General features: G+C 38.2%; 2 protein-coding genes across 3 annotated transcripts in view; both read left to right on the forward strand.

Annotated features, from left to right (window-relative positions):
- The first annotated feature begins 415 nt into the window (after window positions 1–415).
- Window positions 416–1,229, forward strand: LOC118805023 (small integral membrane protein 36-like). Its single transcript, XM_036565626.1, has one exon. It carries the CDS (start codon window positions 641–643, stop codon window positions 941–943), a length of 303 nt encoding a protein of 100 aa, XP_036421519.1. The 5' UTR covers window positions 416–640; the 3' UTR covers window positions 944–1,229.
- Window positions 1,230–12,515: 11,286 nt separating this feature from the next.
- mmd (monocyte to macrophage differentiation-associated) overlaps window positions 12,516–26,419 on the forward strand; it is a 30,608-nt gene continuing 16,704 nt past the window's right edge. The window contains exons 1-2 of one of the 2 annotated variants that reach the window (XM_036566069.1): window positions 12,516–12,646; window positions 25,811–25,892. In XM_036566069.1, coding sequence (XP_036421962.1) covers window positions 12,639–12,646; window positions 25,811–25,892 — 90 coding nt within the window. In that variant the 5' untranslated portion in view covers window positions 12,516–12,638. Of the gene's footprint in view, window positions 12,647–24,580; window positions 24,945–25,810; window positions 25,893–26,419 lie in introns of those variants that run through there. The other variant, XM_036566068.1, reaches the window with a different exon arrangement.

Below are 26,419 nucleotides of genomic sequence, written 5' to 3' on the forward strand. Positions count from 1 at the left end.
AAGCCAGAGAGAGAGAGAGAGAGAGAGAGAGAGAGGTAAGATATAGAGAGATAGAGGAACAGAGTGGAGTGCAGCCAGTTGAGATATTTAGATAGATATTAAAAAGTGTGGGACAGAGAGAGAGAGAGAGAGAGAGAGAGAGAGAGAGAGAGAGACATAGGCAGAGACAGAGAGGCAGATGGACATAAGAAGTGAATGAGAGAGATATAGAGACAAACAGACATAAATATAGATGGACACAAAGAGATAAAGAGAAGCAGAAAGGCAGATGGATAAATAGAGAGAGAGAGAAAGGGAGAGAGAGAGAGAAAAAATCAGACTGACTGAAAGACAGACAGACAGATAGAGCATAAGACAGTGGGAGAGAGAGAAACATACAGACAGAAATACAGATGGACAGATAGAGTGAGACAGAAAGAAAGAGGACAAAAGAGAGAGAGAAAGAGACAGATAGTCAAACAGACAGATGGACAGAGCCAGAGAGAGAGAGACAGATTTATAGAGAGATTTATCATTGAGCTCTATCATTTATCTCAGTCTGTTCTGTCAGTGCGGTTCTCTCCAGTTCTACTGAACATAGTGTACGTTTGTCTCCAGTCTCTGGGCCCCCCCTCGGGCCCCTCACCATCCGGCCGGCACCATGATGGGCTTTCAGGTGGACGATGTGGAGATCGACCCGGTCACTCTGAACCTGATCATCCTGATCGCGAGTTACGTGATCCTGCTGCTGGTCTTCCTCATCTCCTGCATCCTCTACGACTGCCAGGGAAAAGACCCCACCAAGGAGTACGCGCCGGACCCCCAGCCCAGTGCCACGCAAACACCCATCCGCCTGGTGGTCATGCAGGGGTCCCCCGCCACCCGCTGGGACCAGAACAAAACGGTCACCACATATGAATCGGCAGGGGGAGAGCAGAGGGAGAAAAAAACTACACTCGTCTGACCACAGGAGTGGACTTACCTGTACATAGAACTTTGTTTTTTAATGTGGGAGAAAAAACTGAGCTCGTCTGACCACAGACTGGACTAACCTGTACATAGGACCTGTTTAAATGTGGGAGATAATAACTCTTCTCCTCTGGCCAGCAAGAGGGAACAAGACTGGACAAAGGTGTACATAATTTACTGTATACACATTTTACCCACTTTTAACTTAGAAAAGAAGTTTTATTTTGTAATTTTGTGCTGGGCTGAAGAATGCTGGGACTGGATCTGCAGATGATCAAACTGAAACGGTAAGTCTGCTTTGTTTTTATGCTTATTTGAGCCTTTTTTGAGCTCTCTCTCTGTGTGTGTGTGTGTGTGTGTGTGTGTGTGTGTGTGTGTGTGTGTGTGTGTGTGATCAGTGTCCTCCTCTCTTGGCTCTGAGATTTCATAAAGCAGGATTTCACGTGATAGCACAGAGACACACAGGCTTATTTAGCCTACAACATTCTGCAAGGTCCACATTCTAATAAAGCATTAAAAAACATGAAAAGTTCTATTTATGACACAAACATTAACGCACTGACCAATCAATACATTAACTGTCCAAAAAACTTAAACATCACTTTGTTCACATTTATGAACATTTCATTTTTCTAAATGTTTTAGTATAAATGTGTATGATTTCATTGTCAATTTGCAAGTCAAAATAGTAAAGGGGGATCAGAATTGTTCACAGTTGAAGGGAATAGGAACCAGACATCTGAAGAGTTGAAATGTATATGAATTTGCTGCCTCATGTCTGAGACTTTTTTAATGATAGTTTTGAGGTAAGGTTTTGAGATAAAACATATTTTGTCAAAATGCAGTGTGGAGAGGTACAAGCAGGGTACTCTACACAGTTAGAGATAAAGGTTCTGTGCAGGTACATTTTTCATTCATCAAGGTACAAACAATATAAATGTACCATCAAAGGTACAACAGTGGTTTTAAGGACCAATTGTGTATCTTAAATATGTTTGTCTCCAGAAACGTTTTCTAAGAAAAAGAAAAAGAGGTCAAGGATTAGCTATTGGTTCCTGAGGTTAAATGGACATTCTAGCCTTCGGTGGGCTGTTTAAAAGTTCTTTTGTTAGCTGGTGAATGCAGAAGGAAGGTACATCGCTAATGTTACAGCAAGGAAATTGAATATCTTATTACAGTTATACTGCAGTAACTGTCTTCAAATCATTACAGTGGAGCACTCAGACGACAGAAATGTCTTGTCAGACGAGAAGGCTAACAACAACTTGTCTCTGATGTCCATGTTGTACTGAATGAAGACAGAATCACTGTTTTCTTTACAGTTTTGTTTGGCAACAAGGTAAGAGTTGCACTTAGCTAGCTCAGTTGTAATTATTAGCGTACATCTCAGTGGCTAGGCTAGCAGTCAGGATTGGTTGACACCACAGGGCTGTGTGATATATCTGTGTAACGCATTTTGAGCAGAGAGAGTCCTGCTGAAAAAAGACCATTAGAAATAATATTCATGGCATATTTTTTTCACGTTCCATATTCACCAGACATGGATACAAACACAGCAAAGTATTTCAGAGCACCAAACTGAACACTTGATAAAATCAGCATGGCTTCTGTAGCTGTAGAGATTCTCTAACATAAGCGGAGATGGCAATCCTCTGCTGTTTGGCGTTGGGGAACAGTGCAACGCCTGGTTTGGCCAATCAAATCAGACCTCATAAGTTGTAAGCCAAGCATAATCTTCCAAGTATTACAACATTTTTCTTCAGCAACTGCAAAACAGGTCACGAGTGTAGCTCTGAACCTTTGAAGTTGCTGTTACAAAAGTTAGTTTTGAAGAATTCATAACTGATCTCTGTCAGAGCCGGTTCTGACCTCCCTGGGGCCCTGAGCAAAATTCTACAAAGGGGCCCTCCTACCTGACCCATGAGCCATGTAAAGCATTTGAAATTGCCACACAGTCACACCTGACACCCTTCTGGTCCCACTACAATCCTCCCTCCTTTAGAACAGTTTGATTCGTCTGTCACTCCAAGAGTGAGTAGACCTATACAGAACAGAATAAGGTACAAACAAACAATGTTTATCAGTCAATCAACATTTACTCCTCTACTGACAAACTTAAGCTTAGCACCTGCATCAGCTGCATCAGGTCCATTCAGATTGGCCTTATCTGATTGCTGTTCCTGCAAGTCACTCTCATGGTGTTTTGACCAGATGGATAGTTCTTTTTAGTAGGCTTTAAATCACTTAAATACTGATGTTTACAAATTATAGCCTTTAGGTCTGCAAATACTTGCACTGTAAGAGATACTTTTCTAGGAGACTGTCTGCTAAAAGCTGTTATCATCTGAATATTGTGAAGTAAAAGTAAATTATGTTATAACTGTGGGATAATAGCACAGTTTGGATGTTTTCTGGCTCGACAGTTAGTTGTGTGCTGTTTTGCCCTGTTTCAGCTCATTTTTCTGGTATAAAACTAGCCAGCTACTTTTATCTTGTAGATTCGTGAGTTGTTTAGATTGTCAATAAGGTATTTATGATGGGCTAATGTCTGAGAAATGACACAGCACACCATTTTCAGTTGTTTTAGTATTCCAAAGAACAGTACACAGGTACATACCAGACGATTATAACATACTTTCCACAGTATTTTATCCTTTGTTGGTCGTACCGTCTCCATTAGGCAATGTAAGAAAACAAGTTTTCTGAGACGCTGGCATCTAAATGAGCCCTAACTGACACAAGATTATCTGCTGTTCATGCTGTGTTACGCCTGTTACACCAAGGATTGGGTCTCTTGTAGCAGTACTGTTCTGTTCATCCAATCTGCTGTGTTTATGCAAACAACTCAACTGTAGACCCACTAGACTATAAAAGTATATTCAAAAAGAAACAGCTTATCATAATAAGTTTTATGTGTCTTGTTTAATTGCCTGGGCTAATCATTAAAAGTTCAATTAATTATTTTAAATTAAAAGCATTTAAAGGTAACCAGCATTTAAAGGTAACCATTGTCACGATTCACTTATGTTATCTGTTTATTAATTCTTTTTATCCAAAACATGGTTAGCATGAAAATTGATATAACTGCACCTTTTTGAGTTTTAAGTTGAATACTCCTGATATGTATTATACTTAAAATACTTTTGTCAGGTCTTTTATTGTTACTCCTTACCAGTACCAGGTTTTCAGTTGCAGTTCTACAATTCTGAAAGGAGGGGGTGCTGCAGCTCCCTTAGCACTTCCCGTATTCCCACATTTTAGTGTCTTCAGCTGAAGGGAGCTTTCATCAGAGACTACAGAACTAGATATCAGAAGAGAAAGTGAAAAGCAGAGAAAGCAGAATGTTTGAAAATGAATGAACAGAGAATCCATTGTTTCTCTCCCCATTTCCAACTGATCTGCATCTGTTCTGAGTTTTGGCCTTTATTCATTTTTATTTTAAGTGAATTGCATTTTTTAATTATTTTCCTTAAGACAGCTTCTTCTGTGGACAAATATTTTTAAAGATATTATAAAAATAAATTTTTAAGACACTTTTTTATGGTGTCTGACAAGACCCAAAGGAGTGCAAAATAAAAAAAATAAGCTGCAAATGCAGAAAACACTGCAAAGTCAGTCACAACACAACAGAAATGTTCCCAGAGGACCCATTTAAAACTTGAAATGCTCTGCAGCATAAACATTGACCAGTAAAAGTAAATTGACTTTTATTTGAACAGATAAATAATATTATTGTATCGTAATTAGAATTTCATATCAATAACAGATATGACTGATAACTACCATAGTACAGCTATGACGCGTCAGGTCGCTAACTAACCAGCCAAATTAACCATGAGTTCACTGTAATGTGAGTCTGTGCAGTCAGTGATTCTGTCAGTGATTTTCCATCACAGATATTCCCTCCCCTTTCAGAATTTTCAGAGTTGTGAATCACTTCCGTTGTGTTGTGACTGGCTTTGCAGCATTTCTGAAGTTGCGTGTGTTTTCTGAGAATACAGTGCAATTGTGGAATGTAGTCCAAGCATAGTCATGCTGACAGTACTTTCTGAATTTGTATTACGTTTATGAGCATCATTTTTTCCATTTTACTGTGCGTTGGGGCGTGCCAAAAATTTTTCGAGATTTTTTTTTATTTATTTATTTTTTCAAAACAATAGCCAGTGGTTTAGCAAGTTTAAAATGTGCACTAGCTTATAAAAGTGCATTCAAAATAAAACAGTTTATCAAAATATATTTTATGTATGTCATTTAACTTTGTTATTTGCTAATTGTTAATGGTTAAGCCTGTGATGGACTGGCGACCTGTCCAGGGTGTATCCTGCCTTCTGCCCAATGACAGCTGGGATAGGCTCCAGCACCCCACCATGACCCAGAAGCAGTTTAGATGATGTGTGTGTGTAATGGTTAAGCATTTAAAGGTAACTGTTGTCACCATTCGCTTATGTTAATATATTTTTTTTCCCCAGAACTTTGTAAGGATAAAATTTGATGTAACTGGACCTTTTTGAGCTTTCAGTTCAATACTCCTGATATATACTATACTCAAAATGCTTTGGTGTTTTATTGTTATTCTTTACTGGTTTCCAGTTGCAGTTCTGCAATTCTGAAAGGAGGGGGTGCTGCAGCTGCCTTAGCCTTTCCCACATTCCCACATTTTAGTGTTTTCCCTGCTCTAACACGCCCACTTCTACTCAGGGAGGGCTTGCTAATTAGCCAGTTAGTTGGATCAGATATGTTTAGCACAGAAAATACTCATATACACAAGAACGGGCCAGGGGTGCAGCCTGTGAATTGTGGTCACCTGGCCACACCCATATCACGGTGAAAATCTGAAAACAATCAGTGAAGTTATCAATCAGTTATGATCACGGGAGCGTGGACGCTGCTCAAAACTTATGCTCTATGTAGACTACTGTAGATTTTAATGATGTCCAGCACTGTTATGATGTTAGTATCATATAGTAATGTGTCATTTATTATGTAAGCTAAATACTTTTTACAGCTAAGTTCATATTTAATGATGCAGGCTAGATTTCATCAGAGGTGAATCCAGTGCTGAGTATACATTCCTGCTAATGCTACAGTAGATTAGATTGTTACCCTGCCAAATATTATTCTCTCATAATGTTACCTCACACCTTTTTCCCCCACCCCAAAAAATTGCTGGGCCTAACCTGGCCACCCCATTGAAAAGGTTCTGGCTCCAGGAACAGGATTGGGAATCACTGGCCCATGCTGACTGGGTTGGTTGCTGTATATTGGGTGATTCCAGGTTAGAGAAATGTTTTGCTTTCCCTGCCAATAAAACACCTAAACTCCTTGCTGTTGTTGCCAGGGACAAACAGCAGGGGATTCTGGTGTAAACAAACAAACACCAACTGAAACTATGAAGTGCAATGAGCTGAACTCCTAATGTTGAATAGCCTAATGTTCATTCAATACAATAACATAGACATAATACTAGGACAAGAAGCAGGACAAAATGCATTTAGCAGTGTAAACAACAGCCGAAGTAAAAAAGAAATACAATATATAGAGCATGGAATGAATGCTAAATAAATATATGATGTGCCTATAATTGCTCATCCTATAGCGTAGCTGGCACAACAAAACCTTATATCTCTAAAATGGTCATTTTTTAGGAGAAGGAAAAAATAAGAATCTTGTTAATACAATAAGATTCTTTTCTAGGAAATTTTGAAGCACTTCTATAGCTCCATTTCTTTTGATTAATGCACTTTAGTGTTTGAAATACATTTTAAAACAACATATTGAACGAGAACAGCTGGACATGGAAGCAGGAAAGGCAGAGGAACAAGAGATATTATTTTGGATGTACACTGGATCATTGAAAAAGCCATGGAGCTCAAGAAGGACATCAACATGTATTTCATTGACTACAGTAAAGCCTTTGACTACTTTGACCATGTAAAATTATGGAATGTCCTCAGGTGAATAGGACTGCCAGAGCATCTCATCATTCCAATATGGCAAAGGAGCTGGACAAGGCCGCATACTATCACCGTACCTGTTCAACCTCTCGATGCAGAATATATAATGAGAGAAGCAGAAATGGAGGAAGATGATCGAGAATTTGGGACTGATGGAAGAACTATTAATAACCTTCAATATGATGATACAACACTCATAGCCGGAAATAACTGGAAGACGTGAAGGCCCTTATAACGAAGGGAAAAGAACAGAGTGAACTGATGAGACTTCAGCTCAATGTGAAGAAGACTAAGGTTATGCAGACATGAAAGACTGCTAACTTTACCAGTGATGGAGAAGATGTGGAAATGGTGGACTGCTTTTGACTGTTGGATCAATTATTAACAACAGAGGATCCAGCACTCAAGAAATACGACACAGATTGGCGCTCAGCAGAACAAGGATGAAGGAGGTTGAAAAGATCTTAAATGCAACAGTTTGTCTCAACAAACAAGGAACTGTACAGCCGGTGGTCTTTTCTGTGGCTCTTTATTGATGTGAAAGCGGTACAAGAAACAAGCGTGGCTAGAAAAATATAGATGCCTTACTTTGGACTTATTCTAAGAAGAACCAATTATTTGGAAAAGACCACTGTGCTTGGAGGAGTTGAAGGTAAAAGAGGAAGAGGATGACCAGGAACAAGATGGATGGATACAATCAGAGGAATCATGAACTAGATATTCATAAGCCTGAAGACCCAAGCAGAAGACAGGATTTTCTGGAGAAGCACTATCCATATGATTGCCAGGAGATAGACACAACTTGACGAAATTTGAAAGTTTCATTACACGCTTCTATAAGCTAAGAATAGGTCAGCCAGTTACAACAGCTTTCCTTTTAATGACACTTTTCAATCATTTGTGAACTGAGGATACTAGTTGTTGCAGTTTTGCAGGTGGAATTGTTGTCTGTTCTTGCTTGATAGAAGATTCAAACTGCTCAGCAGCTCTGATTCTCCTTTTCATGATATGCCTTGCAATTTCAATAGTTGACAGGTATGGATTCAGGCAGATGAGTCAAGCACAGATATTCTGTGTCTACAAAGCTAAGCTGTTGTAGCATGTGTAGAATGAGGCCTGTCTTGCTGAAACAAGCAGGGACATCCCAGGAAAAAAAACATTGTCTTGATGGCAGCGTATGTCTCTCTAAAATCCCAATATATGCTTCTATATCAATGGTACCTTCACACATATGCAAGTCACCCATGCCATGGGCACTGATGCTCACCCATACCACGTCAGATGTTGGCTTATGTACCTTTCACTAATAAAAGTCGGGATGGTCCCATTCGTCTTTGGCACAGAGAACTAATTTTTCCAAAAAAAACAAGCTGAAACATGGACTCATCTGACCATTCTTTGCAATCTTGTGTTGAGAAATGTTCTCTTTGGATTGTTTAACAACAAGGTTTGGCACAAAGTGGTAAACTATGACCCATCTTAGCTTTGCCTTTGGTTGATCCTCCTTTCATACCCTGTCATGATACCCTCACCTGTTATCAATTCACCTGCTTATTGTGGAATGTCAAATTCCAAATTTCATATTTATAAAATGCAATGACATTGGTCAGCCAAAAGTCATTTGTTTGTACTTTTTTGTCAGTTTAAAAGAGAATTAACCAATAACAAATTCTCATTCTTTTTTTCTTCCGTGCATTTTACAAAAAGCCCCCCCCTAAAAAAAAAGTCTGAAAACAGGCTTCGTATTTTTTCCATATGGGATCAGAAATGGACTATTTTTCTATCAACGTAGTCCCGTCATTATTCATTCTGAGAGACTAAATTCATACCACAGAATCATTTACAGATTGCCTAAGAAAGTCTTGCTACAGCACATTCATTGAGTATAGAAAGAAAGTCTATAAAGTTTTCTTTGGCTAATATAGAGTATCTGATGACCAGTCAAAACCAATAGAAAGAGTGATATCTCATCTCAAGTAATATAAACTCTATCAGTACACACTATTGTAATAGTGTTGATCAAACACGATGTTTCAAAGGTTGAGTGACGTTGAGAGCTGGGTCAATATTGGGCATGCTGTGTTGATAAGAAGTGCTCCACGTGGAGGTGTAAAGTGTTGATTAGATTAAACACATGCATTCATACCCGAAGCTTGACGTTTGTGTTCAACATTGTGTATAAGTGCATATGTCTGAGTGTGGCCATTAAAACTATGTGCACAAGTTTAAATTCATTGTAATTCTGGTTAAAGGAATCAAATTTGTCCTTGTGTAGTTGACAGAGTTGTGCAAAACGTTTAAATAGAAGTAGTGAAAGAATACTGAACACACTGCCCTTAATGTATTCAGAATACATTTAGAATACATTCAGACTATATCCATATGAAGTGTACTGAAAAACTATGCTCTATGCTTTACGCAGTTGACTCCATTCCTCACTGTAAATGATAGGCAGTTTTCTTTGTGTAATTCTTCTGTTAATGTTTTATCATGTGAAGTTGCAACACAATTTTTTTCTCTCTTAACTGGTCCATTTCAGTCCACTGCTGCTCTCTCAATCTTCTACCTGTAGCTATTTTATTTTATAATAATTTCAGTTTATATGTGTAATATAATGCCAGAAAACCCACAAACGAGTCCAGTACAACACAGGTGGTAAGCTTATCACATGTCCACTACTGAGAAGACTGTTCAGTTCCATCATCCCTCAAAAGAGTTTAGTAACACTGAGATTAGTAACAGACTCATCACATTGATTTATCAGTCTACTCAGGCTTTAGCAGGAGCTTTAGTGTGTGCACAGAAGCCATTTGTTGAGGTCCTCTTCGATGTCTGTCTAACAAGTGTGTTTACTACACCTGTCCTGATTTTAAAATAGTTAAGAAACAAACATTGATGGTGTTTCTTTTAAAGAAATGCATGCATGTTTTTTGATATAGTGAGTGAGAATTCTAAAAGTATTTTCCTAAAATTAGAAGAGGTAACTACTGAATACTGCTGTTACAAAATGTAACTTGGACTGAATACAGATATTTAATTATATGATATTTACTTGTATTCCACTTCATCCCAACCCTGTGAGTCAGTCAATACATATATGGTGTCTGAAGTTTGCCTCTTTAGTAAAACTGGCTGGTGATATTTATCAGTATGATGATAAATCAGGTCACATTATGTTATTATAATATCCTGATAAATCAGGCCACAGTATGTTTTTCTGAGCATATTGTAGACATCATCAGTACTTAAAGAATGCCAACCTACCACATGATTCATTATAAAGTGTCCTGTTTAGTTGAATTTACTGTAGCACACTATGTGAAACCTCAAATCTAAATCATTGTACTCATAGTTTTTGATGGCATTTTATGAAATGTGGCACTGATAGGGCTTTTTACTTACTTATCAAACCAGAGAAAAATGAATATTGTGATGCACATTGTGTACAGAGAAAAGGTCTTGTAGTATGATGTTGATATATTTTTGAGATGTCGCCCACTCCTAGGTGAGGTATAAGCTACATTAGCCTCATAGCTCAAGTGTAAAACTACCAAAGCAAATATCTTGTCTTGGCTGACTGGCTACATTTGAAGTAAGGAGAAAATCTTGATCTTATTCCATTAGAACAGAAACATGCCATATTTTATGTCTAATTGTTTCCTCTGATATGTTGAAGTAAACAAATAAACAGTTATTGTACAGTAAATTGTGCAAAAGGTATTCTTTTTGTAGAGGACAAAACATTTGTAAACAGGAGTTTGATCAGGACACCCAAATACAACTGTAATTCATGGGTGTGTGTGTGTGTGTGTGCATGTTGAGACAATTTAACCGCAATTAAATATTGTTTTTCATTGGCTTCTGATTCGAATAATTGAGTTGTTTGTTACTGAGCAAGTTCAGTCTAAGGCAAATTAAGGGAAGTACGTGTTTGATTCATAATAGAACAAATATGTGGATCGACCAGAAGCCCTTGAAGTGCCATGGTAGTGATTCATGTGCCACTTTGTTTTTCTGTTGTTGTTCTTGTTGTTGCCAGAAACGCTTTCGTGTTTTGTAGTAACTGTGTATTAGTTGTGTATACAGTTCATTGAACAGAGCCTACACTGTAAAAAGAGTCTGTTGTTTTAACTTGAAGTAAACTGGCTAAAAGTTTGAGTTCATTGAACTTCTAATAGTAAGTGAACTGAAGATTAATCGGTCCTGCTCTTTTCAATACTGGTTTTAAACAGCACTCACCCACTTGGCCTTGTCAGCAATGTTCAAAACCTGATATATTTTGTCCTGTGTACAATGACTCTGGATCCTCTGAATTATGAGGTCTTTAAAGAGTCTAAATATGAATATTGCTATGTGCAGGCTACCACTGCGGCACTTTAAACTGACATCTTACAGGCCGGCAATGTCCCCAAAATACCCCACACAAACCTGAAATGTTTATTAAATGTGGTAGTTGCTTTGGCAGTAGTAACCTGAAGTTCGAGTAGCTGGTGTTGTTATATTATTAAATGTACCCATTGACTTGTCTGACTCATGTGATGTTAGTTCAATGCGCAAGAGTTTTAGCTTGCTTCATGCTTCAAACTTTGACTTCTTAGCGACCTCATATGTCAAATGGTCCAGAAATAACTGGGGGTACACATACAGGACAATCCATATCTGCTTTGGAACATTTTTATTTACCACAGAGTGCGATAGCGACATTTTTGAAAAACACCATTCATTTTTCTTATAGAGAAAATCGGCATAGACCCAGAGTTCATTATTAGAGCGTGACTCAAAATTACATACGACGTAGGTTTTTGTAGGTGTTCCTAACTTTTATGCTGTAGTGTACATAGTGTATAATTTCCATTTCTAGCAGAGTTATTAGCACAGCTGTTCTGTGATGCTCCACAGATTATCCTGCTCGAAATGATTTCCTGCCAGACATGGAGACTAAGCTGAATTTCAGGGTCCATATGTTAATGCTGTGTCCAGCACAGGGCCAAACTGAGCTAACCAGCTTTACTCAAAACTGCACAGCTTTATTCAAAGCCATCATCCATTTAAAAAGCTTCCAGAAGTCAGGTCTATTCAATTACTGTTGGCCTAGTGAGAGTTGATAGAAATGTCCCAAGGCCACCTTCTCATTTTTCGAAATGACGTACTTCTAAGCATTTCTTGTTAACCTTTCACGTGGATGGCCTATCCACAGTAGATCGTTTTCGTCCAGTGGACGTTGATAATGAAATTAAGGAACTGTATTTGCTCCATGGAAATATGTTTCATGTTCAGGATCATGTGAAACTGATTTCAGAATCATTTGAGATGATTGTAAGTATTTTCTACAGTTGTTAGCTTCCAAAAATTATATATTTCTTTTACAACAAACTTACAGACTTATATGTGCACACACACACACACACACATACAGAAGCAGAGAAAGTGCTGGATCTTTTGTGTGGAGGCGAATTGTCTGGCCATGTGTTGTCTCCGTCTCCTCTCTGGTGTACTGTTTCAGAGAGAGTCACTGTGGGGTCACTGCGTCTGTGTGTGTGTAATGAGAGAACCCAAGAGCCGTGGGGAACTCCCAGCATTCACTGGGCTCAGCTTCCCGATAGCATTGTAGTGGTAAAATGATCCTAACCGGTGAAGAGGGCATTCAGAGTGGAAACTGTCTGTCTGTGTGTGTGTTTGTGTAGCTTTTGACTTGGCGCTGTAGAAATCCTTGGACATAGAGCCAACCCTGATGCAATGAGGAGGTGAGAGGACATTTTATGCTGATTTCTACTAATCATACAATGAATTAATGCTTTAAAGTGATGGCTTATTATTCATTATTAACCAGTATTCAACAGTGTAAATTATTAAGAGAACTAATATTTATGTAGTTATGAGTAAGAAATTTATGTCTAGCCACACATAGAGATACTTAAGGGTCAAAAAGATTCATTCACTCAAAATGATTTATTTCACTTGTAAATCATTACAGAACAACGCAAACAATGCAGTAAAATGTAAATGGTTTAAGTGAGCATAAAGTGTATTATGTAATTTGACAAGTGCTCAATATGAACCTCCTCCAGCTGTACAGACAACATCAACACCATAGTCAAATTCATCCCATACTCGACTGAACAAGTTGGGTGTCACTGTACTCACGGCTCTTTCAATGCAATTTTGGAGTCCATTGTTGTGGAACCAACAACAAACACTCTGAGCTGCTGGAGGTTCACTGCCAACGAAAATCACATTACACAGTTATTATGGATTCAGTTCTATTGAAGTGGAGAATGCAAAACATTTTCTGCTCAGGGGTCGCCATCTCCTCGCAGACTGAAGGGAGCCATATTCCAGTCAGAAACTCTATGACCCCCTCTTTCAATTGGTATGTGATTTGTTCCTAGACGCCTCACGGTTGTAAAAATGTGGCGCTTTGAAATCAGATTAATCTTTTCAAATCACCCTGTATATACACTATTCCAACTTTTTTGGAACTGAATTTGTATACACGCACATTTTATCTTATTAGATTCATTATTTTTTGTAAACATACACTCATTCTGAAATTGATGCCTGCAGCATGTTCAAAAAAGTTGAGACAGAGGCAATTTAAAATTAGGAACATTGTGAAATGTTCAAAAAACATCTTCAAGAGGTGATGCAATCATGCTTGTGTATTAAAGGATCATTCAGAAAAGGCCTTGTCCTTTACGATCAGGGGTTTGGTCAAGGCTTGCCACTTTGCCAAAAATGCATCAGCATAAAATCCAACAGTTTAAAAATAAAATTAGGTATTTCTCCCTCTACAGTGCACAACATCATCAAAAGATTCAGGTAATCCTGAGAAAGCTTTTTGCATAAAAGAAAAGGCTAAAAGCCACAACCAAATGTGACCTTTGACCCCTCAGATGGTGCTGCATTAAAAATCGACATGCCTCTCTGATGGATATCACCCCTTGGGCTTGGGAATACTTTGTAAATAAACACTGTTTATCGATGCAACCACAAATGCAGGTTAAGACTGTACTATGCACAATGGAAGCCACATGTTAACAATATCCAGAAACGCCACCAACTAATCTGGACTCATCTGAAATGGACTGATGCTCAGTAGAAATGCGTGCTGTGTTATGATGACTCAACCTCTCGGTTTATGGAAATAATGGATGTGGTGTTCTCTGGGCCAAAGAAGAAAAAGATCATCCAGATTGTTACCAGTATAAAGTTCAAAAGCCTGGGTCTGCCATGTTATAGGGGGAGTGGTGCTTTTAGTGGGCAACCTGTACATCTGTGAAAGCACCGCCAACACATTTTAGAGCAACACATGCTTTTTCAGGGACATCCATGCTTATTTCAACATGACAACACCAAACCACTTTCTGTGCTAGATTGACCTCTCTGCAGTCCAGAACTGTCTCCTATTGAAAACAGGAGGCACATTATTAAGCTCGACAACAATATGACAGCAAAGGCTCTGTACGTTTGGACAATTGAAGATTTGTATACCTGAGGAATAGTAACAAATTCCAATTCTGGTTTCTTTCAAAATAGGATCAGTTTGTGTCTTCAGACTCCAACTGTTTAAGTGTTGTTAAAAGGAAAAGTGATGTAACACAGTGGTAAACCTGCTCCTGGTCCCAACTTTTTTAGGATGTGTTGCAGGCATCAAATTTGGAATGTGTATATAATTATTAAGTTCATAGGTAGAACATGAAATATTTTGTTGTACTATTACTCTTACTGTTCCAACATTTTGGGAATTTGGTATGTATTTATACAGTTATTACCATAACTAAGTAAACTGAAAGGAACTGTGTCAATGTTATATATTTTATTCATTTTGAATCAAGTAAATTCAGTGCATTGTAACTTGTATGTGGGGCCATTCTTTTTAGACAGACCCAGTTAAAACAGAAACCGGAACCAACACTGTTAAGATTCCAAAAGCCTTTACAAGACATTACATCTTATTACTGTCACTTAGTCTGTAGAGCTTACACACATGCAGGAAGCCCCAGGCCGACAGAAATAGCTCAGCACATAAAGCCTGTAGGAAAGGCTGAACACGGAACTTTGTGTGTGTGTGTGTGTGTGCGTGTGTGTGTGTGTGTGTGTGTGTGTGTGTGTGTGTGTGTGTGTGTAGACTTACTGATGTTAAGCTCCATTTGTGAAATGAAAATAGTGATACGCAGAAACGTAAAGGCTTAATTCCCCTTCTGTGTCGCTCAGTTCCATTAAATTAAACCAGAGAGTAAGATTATGACGTGTAAGGGACGGTCATCTGCCAGGTCTGAGTGAAGCCAAAACAGCAACTGCAGGACACAAGGACGTAGGAGAGAGTTGGATATTGGTGGAGACCAATTTACTGCACAAAAAAGCGAATGTGAGAATTTGATATACCAACAAATGAATCGGACAATGCTTCCTCAATTAACCCTTGTGTGGTGTTTGGCTCTGTGGGACCCATTTTCAATGTTTACCAAAAGAAAAAATGATGCGATTTATTATTATTTCAACCTCAGATTCTTTGGCTCATTTTCTGTGAAGAACATATGAAATAACACATTTTCAATGCCTTCACACTGTAAACCCCCTACACATTTATATTACACATGTGGTGTTGGGGTGAATCCGCAGAGAGTAAAGTATAGAAGTGCTGTGTCCCTTTACTCTGTTCTCCTCCTCATGGCCTGCTGTTAGTGTGTGTGTGTATGTGTGTGTATGTGTTTGTATAGGTGTGCGTGTGTGCGAGGGGGGACAACATGGACTGGCTACAGCTGCTAAAAGAGAACCCTAGGCTGGCCACTTGTGGTATTTTTTAACATCTGGTATTACATAAATTGTTATGACTATATTTATTTAAAAAAACAATAATGTGGTGGGTCCACCAAACCACTGAGTAACAAAAACCTTAACACCACACAAGGGTTAACAAATGCCAGAGTATTTTCTATAATAAATGCATTAATTACAGCAGGATACGCTTAAAATGTAGACAACACTTTTGACACATGTAGAACATATAGAGTTCATGTAGCTCCACATGTAAAGCATTGGGCTTACGTCTTAATACTGTTTAACTCTTTGATGCATTTGAACTTCAGTGAACTGAAGCCTGACTCTCATTGGATTTATCTGTGCTCCTAGCCCTTACATATTCTATTAGAACTATATGGCTATTGGAGCTAGAAACCTAGTGGCAAGCTAGCTAGCAAGATAATTTACCAGTTAAGGCTAGTGCATAGCCAACATCAAGTAAAGCACAGGTAATCAGGTAAATTACTTAAGCTAACAACACACTTCTATTTTAATTGTAAGACTAAGATAGCTGGCTAATTTTCCAAATGTTCCTAGATACTTACATTTGCTGGTCAGAATTAAATAATATATATCATATTTGAATGACTATTATTATGATGCAATTTTATAATGATCATCATTTTTATATAATATCATTATAATTATTATTGTAATTATAATTAGTGTCAGATACAAAGCTTAGGACTCGATTCCACACAGGGACATTAAAGTTTGCCTGCAAGGGGCAGATTTTGACACTTCTAAATCCTCCTGTTACTTCCTGTGGGAATCGCACTTGGTCTTGTAGATTGGTCTCACCCAGCAATTCAAGTCCAGCTCGCTTTCTTGTTTAATTACCATTAAAGTTCTGCATCAAATTGTATGTGTGACAGGGGCGTAGGTCTTGATTTTGGGAAATCAAGAATCGAGACAATTATAGTGTGGAATTGTCTCTTGGAGTCAACTCCATCACTTCTCATCACTTGGAATCAGAATTAGGGTCAATGCCAGAATTTCATCAGCTAAGTCAGCAGTTAACCAATGAAATAACCTACTGAGGGTGTATTCAAAAACATATTACATGTCACTTTCTGACATGGCTGGGGGAGTGTGTTTTAGATTTTACTATTAAAAACATTTACTATGTGTAGTTTACAACAATCTTAATTAGGGAAGACAAACTAGTCTGACTCTTTAGGAGTATCAGAGTACCCCTGTACTTTGCCCCCTTGATATGTAGTAATGAAGTGATGTCATATCAAGCTGCGAATGTGTTGGCCACTTTAGAAATACCACCAAATTAATTTGTTTATTTTTCATTATTCTTTACATATAAGAATCAGATGTTTTATTCTCCCCCAGAACCAGATGGAAAGAAATTTCTCTTGGTGTGGGTGTCAACATAAAACCTTATTCAATAATATATATATATATATATATATATATATATATATATATATATATATATATATATATATATAAAGATATACTGTGTAAATACACAGAATAGACAATACACAAACAAGCTATGAGTAACATAAAATATGTGCAATGGGAATTGATTGCAGTTACAATCCACTACTGAAGTACATATATAGTATGTACAGCTGAAGATGTGAGCAGTGAATATTGTTGTAAATATCTTTATATAATATGCATATTTGCAACAAATTAAAGTACATGTATGCACTGACTAGTAGAGGAAAACAGGAAAGATCCTTATCATACCTCTTTAAGATCTTATAGGGCATGGGTGAGGAGCTGTTTGGTGAATATGCTGCTCTAGCTCACCAACCAGACTAGGTAATTAACTGATGAGTTGAATCAGGTGTGCTTGAGCAGGAAACTATGCAGGAATGTGGCCCTCCAGGACTGGAGGTCCCTACTACAGTTATACACGATTGCAGCTTTTTTTTTTAATGTACATACATTTAGCTCATCCCTGTTAGCTAGCTATTAAGCACTTTTACACTTCACTTTCTGCTTTGTGTCGCATCGTGGGACAGTTCATCACCAACCTACTAAAAAAAATGATTCTAAATGTGCTTGGTGGATGTATGGCTCAGTATGTAGTAATTGTGTACAAGTACTACATACTGTATACTTTAAAGTCATAATTAGTGCTTAGTATTGAACTGCAACACAGCATACATGTGTTAGAGCAAATACCATAACTAAATAACCATAACTTTGTAAAGCAGTGGTAGTAATATAAAAGATGTATTAAAACTTGTAAGGTGTGTGTCCTGCACATTTATTTTTGTTCAGACACACTTTACAGTCTCAACGCATGCTGCCAATCTTAACCTTTTGGCATCACTCAGTCACCCTTAATTGTCCTATCCACGCTCTGCCCCCAGATACGTTTGTTAATAGCAACTGTTGGAAAAGCTTTACCGAATCTTGGCAAAATTTCCATTCAACCTAAAATTGGAGAGCATAATGTACAGTTTTTGCCAGAATATTTGGAATGTGTTATTAATTTCAAGTAATATTTAATGCTGCCACATGCAGATTCAATTATAAAAAGTAGATTAAATTAAATATTCTTTCTTTCTCTTTCAAACGCCACACAAGTAGTTTCATTATGGCTGTGCTGTTTGTAATCTGAGGGAGTGCACAGTCTCTGCACTAATTAACCTGCCACCTTAAGCCAATTACTGAGAAGGAAAAACACTGGTACACTTGATCCCTCAGGGCCTCCATTAACCATCAGTTACCAGCACCGCAGTACATTCCGCTAGTACATACTGTAAATCTCCACTGCCTGAACACAAAAACAACCAGCTCTGTCTGGAGCAGTGTGAAATAAACATGCTCTAGGATAAGCTATTGTACTTACTGTCCAGGCTTCATGTATCAAACTTTGGCCAAATAAAAATGATTATAAAACTAAATATGGTGCTAAAATATGGTGTGTGCTGCTGCTGATCACCTTGTATAGCCTGAAATAATAATTTCATAGTCAGAGTCATCGGGTCAGATTTCACAGGAGTTTTTCAGACCACGTCATATGTAGTTTTGTATTCATTTCACACATACAGGCTTAAAAAGAAGAGCCGGCTCAATGTTTAGATCTCAAAATCAACTTTATACTGATGAAGATATGACAATAGTTCACCTACATTCTCAGATGATGCATCCTTTACCAAGTTTTGACTGGGTTCTCTTTGAATACTCTTTCAATGCATTCATAGTCATCAGATTCATCAGGGAAGAGATTTGGAGTTACAAAATGTTTTTTCACATGTTGTGTGTAATTACACATTTCCACCAGAGAGGTCCAAAATCCAAAACCCAAAACATAGTGTAGCTTTAATGTATAAAATCTTAAACTATCCTCAGAGGGCAGACACAGTTTGGTTGCATCCATAAATTTACAAAAGGGCTTTAAAACACCAGCTTGATTGCACAGTGGTGTTATTTCTCATGCCAGAACATTAACATTAGCTTAAATTTTACAGCACAATAATGTACATCATTCTTATTTGTTACATAGGGCAATAAATATATGTCACAGACATCTACATTATAAAAACAATGTAGTTTGACACTATCAAGATGGCACACTTTATGAGTCTAGGTTTAGTGAAAAGTGAGAAAGCTTTAAATTATTGCTCTACTCAAGTTTGGCTAAAGCCTTCTTGGTTAGCTAACTGTTCTTATCATACAGTACATGCAACAGAAAACAACTGCGGAACATACAGGGCAAGAAATCTGCAGTAGATCTCTACAGCAGTGGTTCTTGCTGTTTTTCAAAAGCAGTGCCTCCATCAAGGGGGGCAGGGGGTCATGGCCATTCTTAACCAATTGCTGCCCCCCCCCCAGTAGCCCCCACCTTGTCTATTGAACAACTAAAAGATTTATTGTAAAGAATTCAAACAACACTACAACATGGTTGACACACTTTGTGGAGCACTGTTTTTCTAATAAGGAGTGAACTCAGCAACTTTTCATCAAATTCAAATAAAATCCTCTGCTACAAACACAAAAGCGGTTTGTTTACAATTTACAATTTACTTTTACTTTTAAATTTTACTTTTAAAAGAATTAGAGTCAGTGTGATACAAAGGAGGGCTAAAACCACTCTGATGGGACGTTTTCCATAAACCACTGTGAGCAAATCAGGCCTGATGTTGCACTTGGATTCTGTAGTGTTGCTTCACGTCTGTCTGATCTCGGTCTGTAGAAATTTGGGTCAGACTGTTGCATGTGCAAAGTCACAGACGCACAGAGGAGAAGAAAGAGGAAGAAGAAGAGGATAAGTCTTCCTCTCATCGGCTTAGCCTAATACAGCAGCAACCTTTGACCTTCTTGTACCTGCCGCAGCGATGGACTCTTCTTTTTTTTTTCCTTGGCTGCTCGAAGCTTGGCTGCTGTTTCTGCTTGCAATTTTGGTCGCTGCTGTAATGAGTCCAAACTGTTACAGTGTCCACAGTACAGCTAATGTGTGTCTGGCACCGTTCTGCTGTCTAGGCCATAGATATGCAGGGGTTAAGCCTGAGAAACAGGCCTGCCAAGAATTTTTCCATCTACAATGGTGGCACGGCAGTTAGGGGACAAAAGCATGCTTGGGCTGAGCACTGGATTCAGCGGGAAAAAAGAAGTCACAAATTTAATGTATAGTTGGCACAATAGCAAATGTTAATTAGTTTGTTCTAAACTCATTTTACCATGTTGTCTTCATGTTTCAAGTTTTAAAACAATGTTTTTAATGATATAAAATCAATTTTCTGGCAGAGAAATAGGTTTCAGATCATCAGTGAGGATCTGTAAGAAACATAGATGCAAACTCCCCCAAAAACAGCAACGCAGGAGTTCATGATAAATATGCATTCAACCCACAGATATAGGATTAAATTTTTATTGGCGAATCAGAATTAAGATAACGTGAAAAGAAAGTTATGTTTCATGAGCAGTAAAGTTGGTTTCATTTTTGCATATTGCTTCATTGAATAGCTTTTGTATGGTGAGCAAAAAGAGTAATTTGTGTAAATTATTGTTGTTTCCAACAAAGATTTCTGTGAACTGAGAGATGAGCATCTAGATATTACATGGCAAGTGGCAAGCATCGGGGCCCAAGCACCTCAATGTTAAGGTAGCCAGTATAGGCCTTTCAGCAGATAGAAAACAAATGATTGGGAGCTTTTACAATGGGCTATATTTATAATAATCATTGTGTACACACTGACCTTCTGATCTTAGTATAGTAACAATAGGTTTTTAACAAATGAGTTAAAACGCCAATAAAATGTTTTGGACATGACTTGTATAGGCATAGTTTGCTGTTGTGACAAAACATTATATCTTCTTTACAGAAAAAGGAAAAATTGTTCTTAATTTTGAATGGATGCTAAGATTTTTTTTCCAAGTAATTGTGGAGCATTTCTTTTGGTCCATTCATCATGAAATTTTACCACATTGTAAAAGACTATCGATATTCTCAATTTCTGTTATTACAGAACATTACAGAACAAAACAAATAATAAATTCCTGTTAATTCAAAAGTGATGTTCAAACCCTAAGGTAGATAACTTGATGAAATAGTACCCTAAATAATTACTAATTACAGTTTATTAGTTAGCATAACTGGCAAAAATACCTGAACAGTGGTTTATATGATGACTGTAACCCTTGAACTGCAGCAAACTTCATTGATAACACTTTTTCATTCATGACTGGATTCCTGGTTCAGCAGAAGGTCATCTATTTGAAATGAACTCTATTCACCCTTCAAAGAAAGCTTTGAGTTACAAACGTGAGAGATACAAAACTCACGGCAGTCCAGTCAGGCCATGTTCTACAGCACGGACTCAAACACTTTTGTGTGGATTGCCTTACCATTGTCAATGGCTTTTTTATAATGCTGTAGCTTCTTTTCATCGTGGACAATGCATTGCATTCTGCGCATAATCCACTGACCTGCCAACCCTTTAAACCACAGACAATGGCAGCTGGAGTCATGGCGGTTCATGGAGATCAATCCTCTTACACTACACTGCATAAAGTAATCCTGTTCAGGAGAAGTGGAGAAACAAAGACATCTCGTTTGCTTTAGTTAAAAAGCGCATTGGATAAAAAGGCTTTGTTGCCATTCATTGCCTTTTTTTGTTTTTTTGACCTTCTGAGGCTATACTAGAAAAGTTTGCTGTTCACTCCTTACATCTCTGTCTATCTCTCTTTCACACACACTTTTCAAAAGTGTGAGCTGTTGGCATTTGTAAAGCATTTGGGAGGAGAGAGAGAGATCCATCCTACCCACCCAGAGAGAGTGAGGCCAATTACACTCTCTTGGATTCCCGGCCATGGATGGCTGTGGCGTCAACTGAATTGAACGAACAATCTCTCAACAATATGACCAACACTCACTGCATGTACAGAATCAGGCGACTAGATAGTCACAATGTAGCCTCAAGTTGGTTACTTGTGGGTGCATTCAAGGCCGCTTTAATTATCACATGTGGAAATGTACACTGTACAGTTTCTGACAAGAAAATGTAAACAATATCTACAATGTATTGCTATTTTTGTGTGACACTATTGAGAGTAGGAACAAAAAGTTGGTAGGAACAAAAAGTTCAGAGAGTAGACGCTGAGGACCTTGTGTCTAGGATTGGTTCATGTAATTCATTATATCATACTTAATTTGCATAAAAGTTGCAAAAGTCTGAACTGGATTTAAGGCTTGTTGGCCTGCTGTCTTGTTGATTGTTGTTTTTTTGCATTCCCATGGGAAATGACTGATCAAATGTCACTCTGTCACCTGCTAAAGTGAACATATGGTTAGACAGTTGCACCACACTTTTATTATGCCATCTGCTCACTTTACATTATGAGAATATTTCATGATGAATGGACCAATAGAAATGATCAGAATATCAAAAAATCTTGTTTCATTGATATATCTCACAGCTAAGATGTTTTTCATACAAATATGCATACAAATGACTGTTTCATCAACAATTTACCATGTTTCAGTTTTATGCTAAAGACTAGTTCCAACTGGTTTTCTTTTTAAAGATCCCCCACCCAAAAAAAAATCAAAACATTTTTTGTTTATATATCAAAGTAGCCTACGTGATGTGGCACTACCAAAGTAGTATACATAATGTATGTTGGGATAGCAACATCTCCCACATTCTGTTAGTACAAACACTGCAGTATGTTAATATTTTGCAAGCTAAACTGCCAAAATTATACAGTATTTAGATTAATACACAGCACATACTTTATATTATGGCTGTTTAGCATAAGCGACAGTATTGGTCGTGGCATCATGCTCTTAGAATTTTACTCTAGGCACTTTGTCTAAAGGGCAAAACAAAGGCCTTGAGCATTACCTGAGAAGGCAAAGCATTAAAATTCAGTTCATCTGAGACTTTGCTTTACTGAGATAGGGAACCCTCAAATTTCACCTAAAAGCCTTACATAAGGAAGATCCTAATGGATTTGTTTCCTGTGGCCTTACGTAATAACGCTGGAAGCGAGAAAGCACAAAAGCCCTGTAATCATCGGCACTGTTTCATTGTTAGATGCTTAGCCACTTAGTGTGTGTGAGTGTTTACTTCATGCTGAGCTCTTTTGAATACCTTTCCCTTTAGCTGTTTCCTCTTACAGCAGGCAGATAGAGGTATAAAGATTCCAGGTAGGATATAAGAGCTGACGGGTGGCTTAAGTGTCTCCTGCAGGTTGACTTTTGACCCAGGTAGTCAGTCCTTATGCATTGTCGGCACGATTCCATCATTTAGAGTAGTTTGACATGAAGCAGTACATTGTAAAGAAACTTATAAACTCAGATTTTCTTTACAGTGGTGCTGATAGAAACCAGGAGTCATGATGGCTACAACACAAACATAGCCATTTTAGTAACTAACCAAAATGAGCAGTGAACCTACATGTGCCTGAGTTTTTCTATGTAATGTTAATAATGGTAAAATTTAATGTTTCCTTTAGATGCTATTTTCGCCTTCCAACACACTGCAGGTACCTCTCCACAATGGATAGCTTTTCAAAAGCTATTAAACATTTCACATAGTTTTCTGTGAGGTAGCTTTTAGAGGCATTAGAAACTTTACACATCTGGTTCCTGTCATCATGACTGTGAACAATTCATAGAATTGATAGAAAATCTAATTTAAACTTAAAAAGCAAACAGATAACAGAGCAGTTGTTGTTATTAGTTATTAACTGTACTTAGATGTATTCACCCACCTATCAGACAAATAATGCATATATGTCCATTATTTGATATGTATGTATATGTACACAACACATGCATTTTAAAATATATGCCTCAGCCTTTATGATATATGAACATATATAGCCATATATCAGACTTCAGTATGTGTGTTTACATTTTAGCTCTTTAATTTTACAGAAATTCTGTGGATTTTCCTTTTAAGGACTCCACATTAACCCACTTATTAATAGTAGAGAAGGGTTTGAGCCTAAAAGCTACAGATTATGATTTTTGGCTTCCCATACAGATTAACCCTAAAGCCTAAAAGACATTCACTGGTGTATCTAAACCACCATTAACGTTGCACTTGGCCTTAACCCAAGTTTGTAAAACCAGATCATAAACAGATATTTGGTCTCAGATATTATCTTCAGTAATCATGATGCAGAAGAACACGGTGGAAAATGACATCATCCTTCTTTTCCGTCACAGCACTAACGCACACTTGCTTGAACGTTGGCTAATAAACCAATAAAATTGGTACAGCAGCTCACCTCATTCTTGGTCCCGCCCATAGTTGTGACGACAGTAACGGTGAAACCCTCAGAGCGCCATTGGTCAGTTGCTCCCCGTTCAGCTTTTTGACGGGTCTGTGATTGGCTGACTCCCCTGTCAATCAGGAAGAAAATAATAAGCATTATAATATACAACCTCTCGGCTGTGAATCGTGTTTCCAGGGTCAGGACGTTCAGTGGCCTGTGTGGTGCTGCTGTTTTAGCGGCAGTTTTAGAGGGATGGGGATGAATCTCTGAGTTTTCCTGCGGGTTTATGTTTGAGCTGGAAGTCAGCTATGGTGTCGGTGAGGCGTTCTGAAAGCCGTGCCTTTTGGACAAATGAATGCGGTGCTTGGATTTTAACACAAAGCCTCATGAGGAGTTAATGTAGCTCGACTCGGGAATCATTTTCCCCTTCCTTTAGTTTAGTTTAGCCATACAGCTTGCCTTCCCCCGCCGAGTTTTTTCTCTTTTTATGCCAGTTCAATAATCTTTTAAGATGAAGAGGGTAAACAGTTTCCAAAGGTGAGTCAGACAACAACATGCACATGTCTAGAAATCGCTATGTTTTATTTTACCAAAGCTATGAATGCAACCCGGCTAATTCCGCTAACGCAGCTAGCTTTCCATGCACAGTGTCCACTGAAAAGAAACGGCAGACTAGTCATTGATACGGCGACCAGTAAACCCTTTTGCCATTATAGATGTTTTCACGATTTGCCGAGTGTCTATATTAAGTCAAAAATTGATTTGTAAAGCTAAATAGGTAGCTGAGTAGCTACACAGCTAACTAACGTTACAGATGTTCAGCAGGGAGGAGCTGCAGCGCTGCAGCAGCGCACAGATTAATCGTTATCAGTAATATTAGACTCAAATTACTGCGTGTCTGTCTGAGTAACTATGAGATTTATTATATTATTTTGTAATATATGACATATAACGCCATTCCTATACGCTGATAATTCGCCTTTGTTTCAGTAGTTGAATAACAGGACGAAGCTGTTGTCAGCTTCTTGTTTGAATTTTACCGTTCCACCTTAAAATGTACCCGCTGTACCATTTAAGGTGGAACGAGAAAATTCGAACACGAAGCTGGCGAATAGGAAGCCAAATTCAGCCTCATAATAACAGGGAAGATTAGGCTATAGGATGTCAAAGAAAATACGACTTCTTTGTGTCTTTTCCTGTTTTTCTTCCTTATTTATTGTCTGTCTGTCACATACGCATTTTTTCATTATCGATAATTCCCAGTCTTCATATCTGTATGGCGTTACATATTAAAGATGGTCCATTGATAGCCCGCTGTATGTAACCTATATGAAACTGTTATGTCATCGCCTATGGACACACTCTGGCCTAATTGTCTCGTGTGTATGTGTGTCTCTTTACAGATTCATGAACGGCAGAGCTGCTGCGAACCGCCGCTATCAGCCCACATGCTATGAACATGCAGCCAACTGCTACACCCATGCGGTAAGACACCTCTCATCCCCCTGTCTGTTACCTGCCATATCACCCGCTCTCATTACCTGGCCTGTCACACGGTGACCCGAATATGTGACCCGATGGATTACATTGGCGCGTGCTGTTGGGGGATAAGCCTCGGTTATGATTAGTAGCAGCAGATACAGGTTTAGATCACCAGGGATTACGTAATATCTGAAAGGCAGCATATTTCAGTACGACACCTTGGATTAATGCCTGAAAATGTAGGAGAAAGCTGTATCAAGTGTCACAAACGCTTACTCTGCTCTGACACCCTTTGTTCGTCTGGATCATGTGTCTGAAATGGAAAGATAACTGTACTGCCGCATCCACACACACAGTATTGCACAGCTGTTCAGTTGGTGAAGCTTGTGTTGTTTGAGCAATAATTTGGCATAAAATCAAAATTACTCAGCTTTCCCCTTCACCCCAAATGTAGTCAGTCAGCCAAAACGTGATTGGTGTCTGAAGTTTGCTTTTTCAGTTTTGAATTGAAGCTGTGAAGCTAATGTAGC

The sequence above is a fragment of the Colossoma macropomum genome, unplaced genomic scaffold, assembly GCF_904425465.1.
Source record: "Colossoma macropomum unplaced genomic scaffold, Colossoma_macropomum, whole genome shotgun sequence".
Classification (NCBI taxonomy): domain Eukaryota; kingdom Metazoa; phylum Chordata; class Actinopteri; order Characiformes; family Serrasalmidae; genus Colossoma; species Colossoma macropomum.

Bases quoted from the DNA above. Each gene is read 5' to 3' on its own strand.
- LOC118805023 (XM_036565626.1), top strand. From the start codon at position 641: ATGATGGGCTTTCAGGTGGACGATGTGGAGATCGACCCGGTCACTCTG.